This window comes from Penicillium antarcticum, assembly GCF_028974205.1.
Source record: "Penicillium antarcticum strain IBT 31339 chromosome Unknown utg000005l_segment0_segment0, whole genome shotgun sequence".
Classification (NCBI taxonomy): domain Eukaryota; kingdom Fungi; phylum Ascomycota; class Eurotiomycetes; order Eurotiales; family Aspergillaceae; genus Penicillium; species Penicillium antarcticum.
The window spans coordinates 1272210-1289143 of NW_026695303.1; the positions used below are offsets into that span (position 1 = coordinate 1272210).

General features: G+C 50.9%; 7 protein-coding genes across 7 annotated transcripts; 5 read left to right on the plus strand and 2 right to left on the minus strand.

The window, feature by feature from the left end:
• Window positions 1–720: 720 nt before the first annotated feature.
• ltpA (tyrosine protein phosphatase LTP1) lies at window positions 721–1391 on the plus strand (the record flags this gene model as incomplete). The annotated part of the gene is made up of 2 exons (XM_058463185.1): window positions 721–781; window positions 835–1391. The coding sequence occupies 2 exons, from the start codon at window positions 721–723 to the stop codon at window positions 1389–1391; spliced, it is 618 nt and encodes a 205-aa protein (XP_058319663.1).
• A 271-nt stretch (window positions 1392–1662) lies between these two features.
• On the minus strand, window positions 1663–2406 carry N7508_005120 (demethoxyubiquinone hydroxylase family protein; the record flags this gene model as incomplete). Its single annotated transcript, XM_058463186.1, has 1 exon — window positions 1663–2406. The coding sequence occupies one exon, from the start codon at window positions 2404–2406 to the stop codon at window positions 1663–1665; it is 744 nt and encodes a 247-aa protein (XP_058319664.1).
• A 414-nt stretch (window positions 2407–2820) lies between these two features.
• N7508_005121 (RNA polymerase-associated protein) lies at window positions 2821–4806 on the plus strand (the record flags this gene model as incomplete). Its single annotated transcript, XM_058463187.1, has 4 exons — window positions 2821–3026; window positions 3091–3839; window positions 3890–4029; window positions 4078–4806. The coding sequence occupies 4 exons, from the start codon at window positions 2821–2823 to the stop codon at window positions 4804–4806; spliced, it is 1824 nt and encodes a 607-aa protein (XP_058319665.1).
• Window positions 4807–5448: 642 nt separating this feature from the next.
• N7508_005122 (uncharacterized protein) lies at window positions 5449–9421 on the plus strand (the record flags this gene model as incomplete). Its single annotated transcript, XM_058463188.1, has 2 exons — window positions 5449–8294; window positions 8350–9421. 2 exons carry the CDS (start codon window positions 5449–5451, stop codon window positions 9419–9421), a joined length of 3918 nt encoding a protein of 1305 aa, XP_058319666.1.
• Window positions 9422–11127: 1706 nt separating this feature from the next.
• Window positions 11128–11431, plus strand: N7508_005123 (uncharacterized protein; the record flags this gene model as incomplete). Its single annotated transcript, XM_058463189.1, has 2 exons — window positions 11128–11218; window positions 11301–11431. 2 exons carry the CDS (start codon window positions 11128–11130, stop codon window positions 11429–11431), a joined length of 222 nt encoding a protein of 73 aa, XP_058319667.1.
• Window positions 11432–11762: 331 nt separating this feature from the next.
• N7508_005124 (uncharacterized protein) lies at window positions 11763–12719 on the minus strand (the record flags this gene model as incomplete). Its single annotated transcript, XM_058463190.1, has 1 exon — window positions 11763–12719. One exon carries the CDS (start codon window positions 12717–12719, stop codon window positions 11763–11765), a length of 957 nt encoding a protein of 318 aa, XP_058319668.1.
• Window positions 12720–14677: 1958 nt separating this feature from the next.
• N7508_005125 (putative cellobiose dehydrogenase) lies at window positions 14678–16367 on the plus strand (the record flags this gene model as incomplete). The annotated part of the gene is made up of 2 exons (XM_058463191.1): window positions 14678–16207; window positions 16263–16367. The coding sequence occupies 2 exons, from the start codon at window positions 14678–14680 to the stop codon at window positions 16365–16367; spliced, it is 1635 nt and encodes a 544-aa protein (XP_058319669.1).
• Between the last annotated feature and the right edge of the window lie 567 nt (window positions 16368–16934).

Here is a 16934-nt window from a genome sequence, read left to right on the forward strand (position 1 = left end):
CCTTGGAGGGAAATTTGACTAGGAGGAAAGAGTATAGGTTGCGAAAATGAGAAGCAGGAATAAACCTGGGTCCCGTCTGTTTGGTGTTTACGACGCCCCAGTCGATCCCAGCGATGACGGTGGAGATAGGACGAATCACAGTGTCTGTGCTGGGCTCCGCACTGCCCTGTGGATGTTTTCACACGATTATCTGTGCTCCTCAATGTAGGCGAAAAGTCCAGTGCATATGAAGGTAGGAATCTGGAACAAAAGCCCCAATGAGAATGCAGTTCATCAAACCAAAAGACACCTGAAACATGCGAGCCACGGGTGACAGAGAAATCCCCGCTGACGAATGTCGGGTGTGTTTTGTTACTGGGCCAACGTGACTTGAGCCACAGTCTTGGCAGTGGCTGTACCCACATCCCCTGCTTAGTCATGACCTTTCCATGGGTGGCGCTGCAAATTCTTATTCTTTTTTTAGAGATACGAAGTGTAGACACGAGTTATAGGGCTATGAATTGCAGAGATAAAGATAAAGTAGCTGCCTGTTCTTAGAATAGCTCACCTTACTAGTCTAGCTTGCCAAGGGCTGCATGCCATACTGTTCCTGTACCTTAACGACGTAATGCATCTGTGGGGTCTTAGGGCCTATCGATAAGTCTCCAATTTTGCAAGCTGTAATATATTCAATTGCTGCCTATACCCTAGAGATCCCTGGCCATCACACTACCCCACATAATGACTGCCAATTCCAATGCACGCCCGGCAAACGTCCTATTTGTCTGCCTGGGCAATATCTGTACGTGCACCGTCGGCCTTCCCCCGCGATGACGACATCCTAATCCCATGCAGGTCGTTCCCCGATGGCAGAGGGTGTCTTCCGCAACCTCGCCGCATCCCATGCCTTAATTGGAGAGATCGACTCGGCCGGTACTGCCGCCTATCACAGCCTTGAGCCCCCTGACTCTCGCACCATGTCCACTCTGCGCCGCCACAAGATTATCAACTACGACCATGCCGCGCGGAAGGTGACCCGCGAGGACTTCCTCACCTTCGACTACCTCCTTGCTATGGACAAGTCTAACTTGCGCGAGCTTTTGCATGAGCGAGAGCAGGTCGTTTCGGCTTTGCAGCGCAAGTCTTCCGCTAAGTCGGGTGCCAAGGGTACTCGTTCGCATGTCGACGCTGCCATTGGTGAATACCCGGAAGATGCAAAGGTTGCCGAGGTGCGCATGTTTGGTGATTTCGGTAAGGCTGGCAAGCTGAATGACCGTGTTGGTGGTGGTGAGGTCGTGCAGGACCCTTACTATGGTGGTGCCAATGGTTTCGAGGAGGTTTACCAACAGGTCGTACGGTTCTCTCAGAACTTCGTTGACTACCTGGAGAAGAACGGTGCCAGCTCTGAGTAAGGGTCTGGTTGGACCAACGGGGCTGCACAAGCCAAGCACATATATAGAGAAGACGGCGCTATTTTGTTGATACCCTGCTTCATTAGCAAGCAGTTTTGATAGATAACATCAAGTGGACAGTGAATGTCCAAATAAAAGATATGACTACATGATTTCCATGGCTTCCATGGTCGAAAAATAGCTGATATTGTACATTGAGTGCTAAACGCGAACAAGCTATATAAATAGAAAGGTGACGACTGACTCGCCAACTGAACATTCTCATCGAATATCAAATCTTCTCGCTGATCTTGATAGCAGCCCTGCAGCCAAAGCGAATAACATCCACAAGAGGATCATAAGGCTTGGCTTCCTTGGAGTCATTCGCAACAGCATGGTCAAGATGTTCCAGCTCCTCGTCGCGAATCCTCCGGAATGTGGTCAGCATAGCCTTCAGCTCCTCATCAAGCTCCTCACCCCGTCTTTCAGCATCCGCCTCCCAAGATAGAATCTCCCTCACTTGGTCATTGTAGTGCGATCCAATCTCAGTCTCAACGGCCTCGGTGCATGCCATCGCAGCTTCGCGACCTAGCGCCGCAGTGGACCACCCTAGGAATGTGGCTGCTACCTCCCACGCGGGATACATGGCGGTTGGTCGGACTTGGTGCTTTGCCACGAGCCCATTGAACGTTTTGAGGTGCCCGGCTTCTTGATCGTACATGTGTTTCATCAAAGGCCGGAGGTGCGGGTATGAACGGACGATCTGGGGCGTCTGAGCTGTGTAGATCAGGGTCGCGGCAAGCTCGCCGGCTTGGTTGACTCGGAGCGCACTGTCCATGAATTCGCGTTGCTCTTTGCTGAGGACATAGCGAGGCTTTGGCTCACCGGTGGTGCCGGCGGTCATTGAGGCGTGCCGACATTGGCTGTATTTGACCGCTGACGGGGCGAGGAAGTCGAGAAAAACTGGTGACGTTGTACGGATGGGCCGATAGCACCGTCTCAGGGTGCACTTGCGCAGCATTGGTAAGGACGCCATTGAAATTTGCGTTGAACAATAATCATGAGGCTATCTCGAGAAACGAAGCTCCGAGGCCGCGTTGACCGCCTTCGCTAGCGCGCGCTAGCGAGATTGGCGCGGAACGTCATGAATTCATGCCAACTTGCGACGAACACTCAAGCACTTGCCTGACAACCTGCACTACCTTCGCTTTATCTAGTGCAGAGTGCGTTTGCCAATTTTGGATCGCTGACCACCCAGTGCGAAGTGTTTGGACCTCCTTTGGACGGTCTTTACTGCCACTTCTTCGTCACCTAGGTGTCGACTCTCTTCAGGAGGGATAGATCAATAGGAGAATACTCCTTTTGTTCTAGAGTTTTATTCCTTGCTTAAATAAAGGACTTTTGGAATTTTACGATTAACTGAGATTAGTCTATTGGAAGACTATTCAAAATGGCGGACGACCTGGACGCTGAGTTGCTCGCTTTGGCGGGTGACTCTGAGGAGGAAACTTCACCACCGCCCAAATCGCCAGCGCACTCTACTTCGTCACCTGCCGACAGAGGTCATTCACCAGAAGCCATGGGGCGCAAAGGAACCGCTAAGCCGATCCCCCGCCGGGCCCGCAAGCCTGTGAGGGATGAATCGGAAGGTGAAGTGTGAGATATACCCCTCCGCCTGCTTGATGATATTCGTCGCTAATCCCGTGGACTTGCTATGCAGTTCCGACACTGGCTCCCGCCACTCTCTTCAGTCTGCCCCCATGTCAGAGTCGGAGTCGGAGTCCGACAAATCCGACCAAGATGATGAGGATCGCCCTATTTTCCCGTACGAAAAGCTGTACTACTCTGCCCAGGATAAGAAAGATATTATGGCTATGCCAGAAATTCAGCGCGAGGAAACCTTGTCCGAGCGTGCCCAGCAGGTTGATCGCCACAACCAGGATCTTGCCCTCCGACGACTGCTAGCATCCCGCTCCCGCGAGGAAGCCCGGGCTGCTAAGAAAGCCAAGCGAAAGGCTGGTTCCGCCGGCTTGGACGAATCTCAGCGCAAGAGCTCTCGCCAGAAGACCACTCTTGGCGGCCGCAAGGTTGGAGAAACCTCTGGAGCCATTGAAGCTTACAAGCGTCAGCGTGAGCAGAAGGGCAAGCGGGATGAGCTCCGCCGCCGTGATCCAACTCAGTCTCGCCGTCGCTCCCGTTCTGTGGGCTCTGAGGTCTCTGACGAAGATGTGGATGCCGAGAGTGATCTTGAATTGGATGACCGTGTTGGTCGTTCCCCTTCTTTGCCCAAGGACGACCCGCCTGCTGAGCTTCGTGATATTCAACGTGCTCGTGTTGGTCGTAGTAACTTTGCTCAAGTTTGCTTCTACCCTGGATTTGAAAATGCCATGCATGGCTGCTATGCCCGCGTCAACATTGGCCCGAATGCAGAGACTGGCCAGAACGAATATCGCATGTGCCTTATTACCGGTAAGATATCTAGATTTTTTGTTGAGTCTTTAAACTAATTGCGTTTCTAGGCTTTGCCCCGGGTAAACCGTATGCTATCGAAGGATCCAACGGTCGTCCATTTGTCACCGATCAGTATGTCAAGCTGGCGCATGGCAAAGCGATAAAGGAGTTCCCTTTCATTGCCTGCTCGGATTCTTCTTTCACCGAGGTATGTTAAATTCTTCCTTAATATTAAGTTGCACTAACAAAGCCCTAGAACGAGTACAACCGTTACCGCAAGACCTTGGCTGTCGAAGACATCAAGTTGGCTACACAAGGCAAAATTGCCTCCAAGGTGACCGACATAAACCGCCTGATCAACCACCAATTCACCAAAGACGAGTTGAACCAAAAGTTGCAACGCCAGGGTGCATTCGACTCGAAGTGGAACATTCTCAAGCGTGCTGATATTGAACGCGATTTGAAGTTCGCCAAAGCTAATGGAAATACCGAAGATGCTGAGCGGCTCGAGAAAGAACTGGATCAGATTTTGAACCCTACTCTTTCCTGGGGAACCACTCTCACCAAGAAAGAGGTCGACACGAAGCCGATGGAAGCCGAGCGTGTCCACCAGATCAACATCCGCAACCAAAAGCTCAACTACGAGAACGTGCGCCGTGCTCAAATCGAGGAACGCAAGGCCGCTCGCAGGTCTGCAGCAGCTGTCGCTCGTGGTGAAGCCGCCGCCGATCCGTTCATGCGTGTACGAACAGTGGCCAAGACCCATCACGATGTCAGCGGGCCCAGCCAGACTACTCCTTCTACCGATGCTACTCCCAAAGATGAACCCAAGGATACTCTTAAGCTAAGTAACGGCAGTTCTGCAGTGGGTACACCTTCCGGTATTACTCCCAAGAAGCCCAAGACTGGTTTCATGATCAGTCACCGCAACAACGATGATGAGAACATTGCGGCGCTCGACATGGAAATCGACATCGAGATCTGATTTCGCCACTCCTAGCATTCCACTGTTCTTGCATCTTCATTTCTGTGCCCTAAACCGGCTCGCTAGGGTTTGTTTTCCAGATTATCTGATCCCTTTCGAATTCACTGTACACTCCTGGAAGGATCGCTGGTGGTCATTGGCGCATAGCCAAGACTGCATTGTGACATTATTATTTTTTAGCTTATCCCCCTACCTTTTTCTTTCGCAATATTTGAGGAGTCGGTGGATGATTTTACGGCGTCATTTCAAAAAATAGCATTCTTTTTTGTATTATGACACTTCTGGGAATGCATCATGAGCAATACAATCATCATCTTTAAGGTTGGTAAGAGCGTGGATTCGCCGGTACCTGTCGAGGGTGTTAGGGTATTTTTAAGGGAGTATTCACAAACGAAATATCCACGTTTACACTTAACAAACGATCTCAGTCTGTATTCTCTGTAGTGAAAAATCACGATAAGAGATAACAATCACGTGTGGGGCCTAGCAACGCGAGGCACGCGCTTCGCGTCCGGACTATGCGCCCTTGAACCTCCACTGCACATTGATCTGGACCTTGGATTGCCACTCCCTTCCAATTGATCCCATCATGAGAACATCCTCCCCATAATCATACTAAAATACGAGAACAATTACGACAAAATGACCTCGCCGTCCACACCACGCTCGACGCGTTCCGCGTCCCCGGGCGGTTCGCCGAACATTATTACTCCCGGCCAGAAGATCAAAGCCATGATGGCTGAATTTGACAGCGACTCAGATGACGACACCTCAAATGCCAAATCCACATCTGCTGTCACAAAACTCAATTTAGGGCGAGATTTCACATCAATAACTCAGACACACAATCACGGTCAAGCACACGACTCGGAAGATTCAAGTAGTGAAGATGAAGTCGCCCGCCCTAAGGGCCGTATGGCTGCTCGTATGCAGGGCAATACCACGAAATCAACCGCTGTCCACGAAACAGAATCCGCATTCGCTCGCGTGTCAAAAGCCCTCCGGTCCGAGAGAGAACAGGCCCAGAAGCCGCGGCAGACAGAGTCCACACCCGATAACGAATCCAGTGAAGACGATCTCCCTGCGGCTGGTCCAAGGAGAAAGAACAATGCCAGATCTGAATCGCCCGAATCCGATAACGAGCCTACGCAAACTCCTCCCCGTCTAAGATCCGACTCTCCCTTATTTGTGTCTTCTCCCGCTGAACCGCATTATGACCCCACCCACAGCGACGATAATGATACAGGCGCTGAGTTTAAGCCCAAGGGCAATTCCCGCTTCCTTTCCCTTGTTGCGCAGAAACGCAAGGAGCGTGAGGAGCGGGAGAAAGCCGAGGCCGAGAAGAAGGCTGCTGCTCGGAAGGCACAGATGGAACACTTCACCTCAGAGGTCCTTTCTGGCGAGGAAAGCGGCGCTGATGACCCTGCTTCTGCTCACAAATTATCTCAGAAGGCTCGTCAACCCCGCAAGGCGAGCAAGAAAGCTTTGGATGAAATGAGACAGGAGACGCAGCGCATGAGCCGTAATATGCAACTGGCTCATCAGGCTAAGACCAAGAAGAAGATTACGAAGGAGAGTCTCTTTGCACGATTCAACTTCATGCAACCTGAACCCTCGGCCACCGAACAACCTGCCGCAAACTCGTCGTCCACTGCCGGCTCGCAGAACTCATCTGATGGAGAATTACGCAAGCTCAAAAACACCCCGCAAACTTCTCCAGTTTTTGGCGGAGCTGACGAGATCAAGACGACTGCTCCTGGCTCCGACGCTCAGACACAAGCCACCGATGTCGACATGGATGAGGGCCAGGATCTACCCACTGTCGATGAATTGGTAGCTGGGAAGTCTGACGCCGCACAACCTCAAGAACCTGAAGTCAAACAGGTTTCTCTTTCTGTGCCCGAAGCCACCCAAGAAAAGAAAGTCTCTCGTCCACTCACTCAACCGCCTATTCGCGTACTGCTTTCCCGACAAGCAGTTGCTGCGAATACCAACGGTGACGATGATTCTGATAGCGACCTCGAGGTGGTTACTTCTCCTGGCAAGTGTCGTCGTATTGCAGCATTTGAAAACCTTCCCACCCGTCAGATGCAAGAAGACCCTGGTACTACCAGGCTCAAGGCATTGGCACACTTGACCTCTCCCTCGCGCAAGCGGGCCACAATGAACAATGCAGAGCTTTCTGCCAGCCTATTGCTCAAAGCGCGACAGCAAGCGGCCAAGGAGCGCCGTGAGCGAATCGACGAACTCCGGGCTAAGGGTGTCGTCATTGAAACCGCCGAGGAGCGCGCCGCCATGGAGGATGATATGGAGAACCTTGTTGAGAAAGCTCGCAAAGAGGCAGATGAGATTGCTCGTCTCGAGCGGGCTGCTAAGAACAAGAATGGACAGAATAACGACGATGACGAGGATGAAGATGATGACTATCAGCTTTCCGGGTCAGATGAAGAGGCCTATGGCGAAGGCGATGATGAAGATGAAGAGGAGGAAACTGGCAGCTTAAATGGGAAGGCCGGGCTTGTCGAGCAGGAGGCAGACGAAGACGACGAGTCTGCCGATGATGAGAGTGAAGATCTACCCTCAGACACTGAAAAAGAGCATCCCGCTTCTGCCAGACGCAAGCGCCGAACACGAGTTATCAGTGATGACGAAGATGAAGAAGATCAGCCCCAGGTGCCATCAACGCCCGTGAGAGCCCCGAGCCATGTCTCGCAGTCTGCTGAACGTCCTAAATTCCCTGGTCTGGGAACACCTGGTGATATGTCTCTCGGTCTTACTCAGGCCTTTGCCTCTACGCTAGACGGCAGTGGCGCCGAAAGTCAACCGGGATCTGCCACCATCCCCTTCTTCTTGCCTGACCCGGGTCGTCCTACGCCCCAGCTGCAGAAGGAAGAATCAGAGGTTCTTGTACCCGACAGCCAGGAACAGCCACAAAACAAAGACTTCATGGAAGGTTACTCGCAGAGCATCACCCGGGTATCAGAGTCACCCGCTCCACACAATTTCCAGGAGTACTCTCAACTGCCTGACCCAACCCAAGACGAAGGATTTGTCTTCTCGCCATTTGATCCTGCAAAAAGATGGAGAGATACTCCTCCTGCGTCAACCATCGATACAGTTCTCGTTAATCAGAGCCAGTCGCCTATTGTGGAGCGAAAGCGCAAGATGTTGCGCCGAGGCCGCGCCACTGAACTCTCTCAGGTCGAGGAAGCTGAGCCTGAGGGTGACTTTGAGATCAATGCCAATGCATTTGATGTCATGAAGAAGGATAAGGCTACGAAGAAGCAGCCTGCGCCTGAATATAACAAGAAGAGCAGCAAGGCGAAGGATATCGTGGATGAGGCTGCCGAGGAATCCGAGGATGAATATGCTGGCCTCGGAGGTCACAGTGATGACAGTGATGGCGAAGAAGATGCTATTGATCGCCAGATGATCAACGACAACAGTGGCGAGGTGGTTGACGAGAAGCAGCTCGCCGCACTCAACGCGTATGTTTATTCCATTTGTGTGTATTGGTTTATTGCAGTGCTAACAAGCTCACAGTGTGCATGATCGTAACCGTGACGAGAAGGACGTTGCAAAGCTCATGAGAGACATCACCACTGGAGCCCTACGTCGCCGCAAGAATGCCAATGATGACTTCGATCTTGACGATTCGGACGATGAGCACTTGGCACGCCGCCGTGAAAAGCAACGCGAATTCGCCAAGATGCGTCGTGCTCTTCTTGCAGATGAGAAGATTGGCGAGATTGCCGAAAACCCCAAGAAAGCGGCATTTTTCAAGGCTGTTGAGGATCGCGAGATCGATGATGATTTCAATATTGACTTCCTCGAGGAAGAAGAGGGCGGTTCTCAAGTAGAAGCATCCCAAGATACTGCATCAGAGGAACAGTTAAAAGATGCATCAGCTGAGGCCAAGAAGCGCAAGCGCCCTCTTGAGCCATCCGACGAAGATTCCACCAACCGACCCCCACCAAATCTCCGCCGCACTCCTGCTAGCGCAATGTCCAAGAAACCAGCTACCCTCGCGGAGATCCGTGAGACCTTATCCTTCCTCACAGAAACGCCCGAGTACGACTCCTTCCACGAGGATGCCTCCCTCGACGAGGACGGTGCCGACCACGAGGAAGAAAGCGAAAACACATCCGGCGCCGAAGAAGGCCACTCAGAAGACCAACAATCAGACACAACCTTCGCCAAACCCAGCCACCCACGCCGAACACGCGGAGTGGTCGTGGACCGCCTCGCACTCCTCCGCCAAGCATCCTCCAACTCCGCAACAAACACCTCCGGATCTGGAAATGGCAAGATGGCATTTTCAACGGGGAACAGCGAAGGTCCGATTGGATTCCGTCCTCCCCAGCTCTTGCGCCGTGTAACGACCGGCTCTTCCTCTTCCAGCAACTCAAGCACTACCTCCAACCGCGTTCCCAAGGCCGCAGCTTCAGGACCGAAGAAGGGCGGTGCTGTCAATTCATACACAGCCGCGCGTGAGCGTGAGCGTGAGAAGGAGCTGCGTATCAAGCAGCGGAATGGTGGGTCCAATATTGCGAAGTTATTGAATAAGCATACTGGCGGCGGACTCGGTGCTTTGGGCAAGGGTCAATGGGATTAGGTGATTTTATCATACAATGTGTAATGAGGTGTCTTGCTTATACATTGATTTTGCGATTTTCTTTTCGATTTCTTAGCATCATGGGAAGGAGTTCATTTTCCTGGCGTTGAGACCGTACATATTCATGGAATATCAGGCGGTTTGTTTACCCTAGTGTTCGTAATATATGAACTTGATTGAATATATCCAAGCGTGCTTACAGTCGGGCACAGCGCTTCCACTTGCCTTCCAACTCTGCCAGGGCGACGCTAATTAGCCCCTCAAAGTCTATAGATTGAAAGGAAAATACAATCAAACCGCCTCAAAGCCCATGCATGATAGCGACCAACAGTGAAATGGCAGCGACCGTTCAACCGCGAGTCCGACCAGTCTCCACGCCTGTCTACAGAAGCGATTCCTCTCCCATCCCCGGTGAAGCATCAAGTCCTCGTGAAGATCTCGCATGTCGCGCAGAACCCAACCGTCATGGATCCAGGCAAGGTCCCGCTTCTGCGCTTCTGGCTTGACCATGATTGATTTAGTGTTGCCCTTGAGCACGGGACGTAACAATCGACACGAATAGTTGATTTGACATTCCGAGAGGAAGATCACAGAGTGCTGGCCGGTCGTAGCATTAGGACCGTACAGAACGAAGAAACTAGGGAAGTCTGATAAGATAATTCCCTTGTATGCCTCGGCCCCTCCTGCTGCATCCCATCTATTGTGAAGGTTTGAAGGGCCCTAGCCAGAGGCCTCACCATCCGCTTCGAGTCCGCTTTGGACTTGACGATTGCTTGTGCTTATGCCATTTCCACTATCTGGGGAGACAGCGCGGAGTAGCATCGCACAAAGTGTTTTTCTCTGATACCTGAGCAATTTAAGGCATGCTGATGTACAGGCCAGAAAGTAGAATTGGCGACATGGCATCCAAGTTTGGAAATGGCAAGCGCAAGCGCTGTGATTAGATAGGCAACCTGACATCAACCCACTCACTTGGGCAAGACATTCGATGTACACTTACTTGAAAGGGAGTGATACCAACCAGCCTGCAGCACAAGTTGAATAGAGCTCATGCAGGCTCAAATGCTGCACATACATGGACCTATTGGGCTTGAGTATGTGGATCCCGTGTTGAGGCATTCTTGGTTGATTCAGGGTCGATGCAAGGTGTCGCTCATCCCCAGAATTGGGGGAACACTAGAATGTACAGGTGGTATTGAGGATGAGGCAGATCCATTGAGCTGTACGGAAGTGCAAAATAGGCAAATAGGCATGGTCTTTAGTACCCGAGGAGACAACTCAATTCCATACGTGTTTCGTATGTTTTTAGGCTGTTTGGTGTTTGTCGTAAAATATATCGCTTCATGGACCTGTCCACCAAGGGAATCTGTATTTCCCTACATACCTGAACCTTGAGGTGCTCTCTTGTTCATTCCTTTGAGGAGGTTTGTTTTGCAAAGCAAGCTCGAAGCGCCAAGCTTTCCCCCCAAAAGCGCTGAGTGACATGTAAGCTACGCCGTAAATAGAGTGATGCCATGTATGTGGAATGTAGATCCCACATCTTGTTGTCGGCGCATACAAGAGGCTGACCGAATGGCATCGGCTCTCAATCTCCCATATACTCTTCAGTCTTACCTAGCACAGCCAGACTTAACCCCCACGAACTTATCCTCTTCAGCTTCTCGCCATTGGAATTGAACATTTTCAGTTCTCATATAATTTCAACCATGTATCCAACAGTCGTGAAGCTTCTTATGATTCTCGGTGTGACAGGGTTCTGTGTTGCCAGCTCAGGTCTGGAGCACGCCACCAAAGGAGGTATCTGATCCGCCTCATTGCGCCTAGAGTTACCCCCGAAAAGATGGCAACAGGATGAACTGAGCCGCCATTATTATTATAGTCAGCATGAAACCGAGCCCCGATGTTGTGAGACTGGAACACTCGTCTCCCCTGGGGAAACGCGGCAATGAAAGTAAGACTCAACCTGGTGGCTGCTCGGTCCTGATTCCTCGTACCTTATTCAATCTCTGACTTACTGGATACTCCTAGCTTGTCAACAATGTCCCTATCCATGCAACTATACCTACTGCTGTGACGGTCGCGCAGGTTGCGCCAATAACGAGAACGGAGATTGCGGGTGTCTTGAAAATTAGATCAGAGGATCATATCCGCTACACTGTGACAGTGGTCTATTTTTGTATGCTCCTGGATAACAAAGAAATGAACAAGCTTCTTCTGTTTCTTCACAGAAAGCAATAACAACAGATTTGGAAGGGAAGTAATGACAACCTTACGCCGCAGTATCCCCGGTATCAGGTAGGTCCGAAATAATCACAAATGATAGCACTTTGCTTGCAAAATTTCAAGTCGGCCTCTCCAATTGATCGACCAGCTCTGCCAAAGAGTCTAGTGAAGTTTCTGCGTTTGGATTCTTCTGAGACGCGTCTCGAGGAAGAAGGTAGCTTTCCCAGCCTGCATCTCTAGCAGCACAATAATCCTTCACGTAGTCGTCGCCCACATGTACGCAAAGTATGTCGGCGTCGCTATTCGAAGGGGTCGCAAGCAACTGAGCCTGTCGTTTCGCAACATCAAAAATCAACCGATCAGGCTTCTCTGCACCGGCTTCATAGCTCGTAATTACAAGGTCAACATCCAATGTGTGTTGCCCATCTGCTGTGGCCTGCGCGCCTTGGAGGTCCTCAAAGCCTGGAAGTTCCATACTGCAACGATCTTGGTCGGCGCGCATATTGCCTACTTGGAGGCCCAACGACTTTAACACAGCAGGAACGCGATCATCCGAGTTTGAAATAACACCAATAATTATATGTTCAAACGGACTCTTTCCACTTGTCTTCAGTTCGCGCATGCGACGGAAGAAAGGTGCCACATCATTGTAAAATGCATAACCCTTGGACCCAGCAAATTGATCCAGTAGAGAATCAATTAGGCCGGGGGGAAGAATGATATGCTCGCCCGTCTGGCCTGTTTGCGTCGATCGTGCCTCCTCATTGTTCCCAAGTATCGCGCGCGCGAAGCTCCCCTGAATCACCTCCTCCCACCATTGTCGAGGCCCGCCATACTGACCCAGCAGAACATCTGAACGACCATAATTGGGATATTTACGCGCTTGTGCTTTGAAAACCTCCTTGAATGCGGCTTTGAGCCGGTCCGGGGTTATGACTGCACGGGGCAATCCGAAGGCACGCGCAACCGCCGCGTACTGGTTCGGGACAGGGTGGCACGGGTGAAAAAGGGTGCCGAAGGCGTCAAGCGTTAAGAGGAGGGTGCGTGAATGTCGAGTTAGGTGTGCTGGGCTCATGGCGAGGTTATAGTCGGAGGTTGGTGTTTTTGTTTGGGTTTCGTCATTGCAACGATCTCTCTGCCTCCGGGTCCACTGTTGATCCCCCACTGTGCATAATTCTTACCTTCATTGCGATTGATATCGCGAGGCAGGACTACAATTTTTGCGCACCAAAAGAAACTGTTGATCATGCACAGCTTAAAATTTCGTATGGCACGGCTTCATATTACGGTATCCCGTCAGCCCATTGGCGGCGCGTTCGTGTATCAGCTTCGCTGCCGCGGTCTAGATGGGCTAAGGACAGATACCTTGGGGCAAGACGGAGAATGGTCGGACATTTCATCGACAGACAGCGCTTGAACTGGAGTTACTGATGCAGAGCGCGTGAAATACTCAAATCTCTACTCCGTAGTCAAGTTGTTGCAGATCTTGGACACGCCAAGAACGCCTCCCACTGTATTGACGACATTGAAGATTTCAGGGTGTGTTTCAGGAGACCACAACACCATGGGTGGAGCTATCCCCGATACAAAGCTGACAGCCTCATGTCTCACGGACTCACGCCGGCGGTCCTGAACGTTAAACAAGCGAAGGTAGCCGGGAGCACCTTGGCCGTCGCGACAGTTTGCGGAAAGCCTCAACCTTTGGTCATTCTACCTTGCTTGCAATCCAATTGCCATCATAGCTCCAATCGTTTATTACATGTATGGGGCGCTACCAGTGGTCTGTGAGATATAGAGCAGCACGCTTGCTTCCGAATAGATCTCACAAGTCGAAGTCTAAGTCATCCTCGATCGCTGTTCATGCATTTTCCAGGACCCCAATCTATTGGCGTCATGTCTTTGTCTGAAAGTAAGACTTAGTTTGGATGCTCTATGGGAGGCACTTCTACTTCGATTTGTTCTAAGGGTTATCGTCCACACCGTTGCTGAAACAAGACATGTTTGCCCCTGTGGCCCGAGAGCTCTACCGAGAGACTGAATGTTCTAGGATGTTTGCGGATGAATTTCCAAAATGAATTGACAGCGCCGCTCAAATTCGCCGAACTCCACTATGAGGTTTATCGTGCCTAACAAAGAGCGAAGTTTCGCCGACATCCCAAAAGAGAATCGGAGAGGTGGGTACTGTGTATGAAATGCATGTACTGTACTCCGTACGTGGAAATATAGTAAATAATGGCTACCAAAGAGTCTACCCGAGTGTCGCGTGAGGGAGCTGATTATGAATTATTGCCTAATGTGGACCGATGCCGGGCTGCTTATTCTATGCTTGGTAAGGGTCGAATATCTTTCTTGGCTGTTTCAAAGTTGCGAGGTTTTCACGCCCTGACAACGAGGTGGGACAGTGGCTTGGCTAGACAGATACTCTAATTGATTTTTCGACGCCACATCCATGAAATAGATGAATCGAAGTTCTGGAACATTCAGCCGAAGTTGACCCCTGCGTCAGAGCCAGAAAGGGATTGGCAAAACGCTTTGCCGGAAATAAAGTGAGGTATGAAACACGTTAGGGGCTTGCAACGTCTGTGGCGCACTGATTCCGCACTTGGCATTAATGGTTCAAGTGGAGTCAAAACAGGGACTTTTCTGAGAAAGCCAATTTGACAATTTCGCATTCCGAAGCAGTACTGAATGCCCTCAGCAATGGAAGAACAGAAGTCTATAGATAAAAATCTGGCTTAATACTCACACGAAGTGGTACGGAAACTGAAGTGTCGTCTCGAGAAAGGCGGGAAATGGGCGGCTCAGCGGCGAGTTAACGTTCTTATCTGATCGCGCTAGTTCCGATTGGTGATTATAGACGAAATTACTTTTGTTGAGCCATGAGTAGCCCGCGTGGATTCTGAGACAATTGGCTGGAATGGGACCTGGATCTGGGCGTAACGGTATTGATGCTGTAAGACTTTTAAAAGGGCCCTTTCCCCTGCAGATTCAGATCTCGGCATTTTACACAGATCTCATTTTTTGTACTTCAATATGAGAATCTTCCAGGCAGGCCCTTTGGCCGCTGCACTCTCCATTCTCTCCGGACTGGCTTCCGCTTCCGTTTTTCAGAACCAGACATATGACTACATTGTCGTCGGCGGTGGCCCAGCCGGTATCATCAGCGCTGAAAAGTTCGCTCAGGCTGGCAAGAAGGTCCTCCTCCTTGAGCGTGGTGTCGGCCCTACTGTGGCTACCGGCGCAAACGAAACTCTCCCATGGAACAACTCCTTGACCCCCATCGACCTGCCGGGTCTTTCGGCAGACATTGGTGCTCTTGACCTTTGGGAACAGTACATGTGCACCGACACTGAAGGCAATGCTGCCTGTGTTCTCGGTGGCGGTGTAACCGTTAACTACATGGTCTTCGTCCACCCTCCTGCCCGCGATTTCGATGACAAGTGGCCTAAGGGCTGGAAGTGGAACGACGTCAAGCCCGCTTCCGAGCGTCTCTACAAGCGCAACCCCGGCACCCTCCTCCCCTCCGCCGATGGCAAGCGTTACGATCAGGTTCTATATAATGTCCTGTCCAAGTTCCTTGGTGGCCTTGGCTGGAAGTCCGTCGACATGAGTGCTCAGCCAGATGAGAAGTACGAGGTATACAGCTACCCCGCCTGGAACTTGAAGAACCAGATGCGTGCTGGTCCTGTCCGCACTTATCTCCCCGAGGCTGAGAAGCTCAAGAACTTCCAACTCGCCCTCCAGACCAAGGTTATTCGCTTGGTCCGCTCCGGTGGACATGTCACCGGCGTCGAAGTTCAGACTGCCTCAGGCGATTCCGAGATCATCTCCGTTGCTCCCCATGGTCGCGTGGTGCTGGCTGCCGGTGCTCTGTCTACTCCCCGTGTGCTTTGGAACTCTGGCATTGGTCATGCTGCCCAGATTGAGACTGCTAGGAGAAACGGCATTGTCGTTCCTCCTAAGAAGCAGTGGATTGACCTCCCCGTTGGTGTTGGCCTCAAGGACCACCCCATCTTCCCGATTGCCTTCAGCGCCAATGCCTCCTTCGGTCTGGTCGACTACGACGGTGTTCTGAATGGCTCTGCTATTCGTGACATCTCCCTCTACAACAAACACAGCGGTGTCCTGACCCAAGGTAAGCACCGCATGATCTTCTTCACTTCCGAGGAGATCGACGGACACACCCAGTACTTCCAGGGCTCATGCGCCCCCACTGATGAGGGTGTCGTCACCATCACCTCTTACCTGACTCACGGTCTCACCTCATCTGGTATTCTGGGACTTGATGCCAGCGGGAACACTGTCATTGAGAAGTCGCCCTATCTCCAGACCTCTTCTGACAAGAAGGCTGCCCACATGTTTGTCTCCAAGATGGTCCGCGAAATCACCAACCCTTCCACTGGCTTCGAGCTTGTCACCAACACCAATGTTTCTGCTATCCTCAACGCCCTGAGCCCTGGTAACCACTACACCACCACTGCTAAGCTGGGTAACGATGATGGCCGCAAGGGTGGTTCCTCAGTTGTGGATCTCAACACTAAGGTGTATGGAACTGACAACCTGGTATGTTACAAGAACTCCTATCTCGAAATTTCTGCTAATCAAATTTTTCCTTTAGTTCGTCGTTGATGGCAGTATCCACCCCGACCTCCCCACTGGTAACATTCAGACTACCATCATGGTTGTTGCTGAGGCTGCCGCTGCCAGAATTCTGGCTTGCTAGATTATCGCTCGCCGATAAATGAGTCTCTCGGTCCAATTACCACTCTTGGGAAGGCTGCAACTGATTGGCTATCAAAATTATGATTATTTGACAGGTTGCCAATGTCTTATATACCCCTACTCTGTTCGCTGTATATCCTGATATGTTTTGTATAGAATTGTACAAAAAATTTTACTTCATGTGAATATTTAACTTCCAAGCTGTTCAAATACATTGCGTAGAGAAAAAGAAAGACATGTAAAATTTCAGCTTCCACCATACTACCTACACCTGAGTGCCATGCTGTACAGATCATGATCAATGCCTCGGGTCTGCGGTTTTTATTAGGCAATTGACTTCAAAAATAGTGGACATTGAAGGTTTCAAATTAAGTTAGCACCCATTCACACTGAATGCAACGTTGTAAGTCGGGTAAGTCAATCATTTCCATTTTCAAGAATTGTTGTGGCAGGTTTTCCTTAATTCAGAGGAAATTCACTCAAGTTAGCTCACTAGTGAAGATCTAATTTTCGCTTTACTAGATTAGCCAGACAGAAAAAAATAGCCCGTTGCAAGTGACTGTTCAGT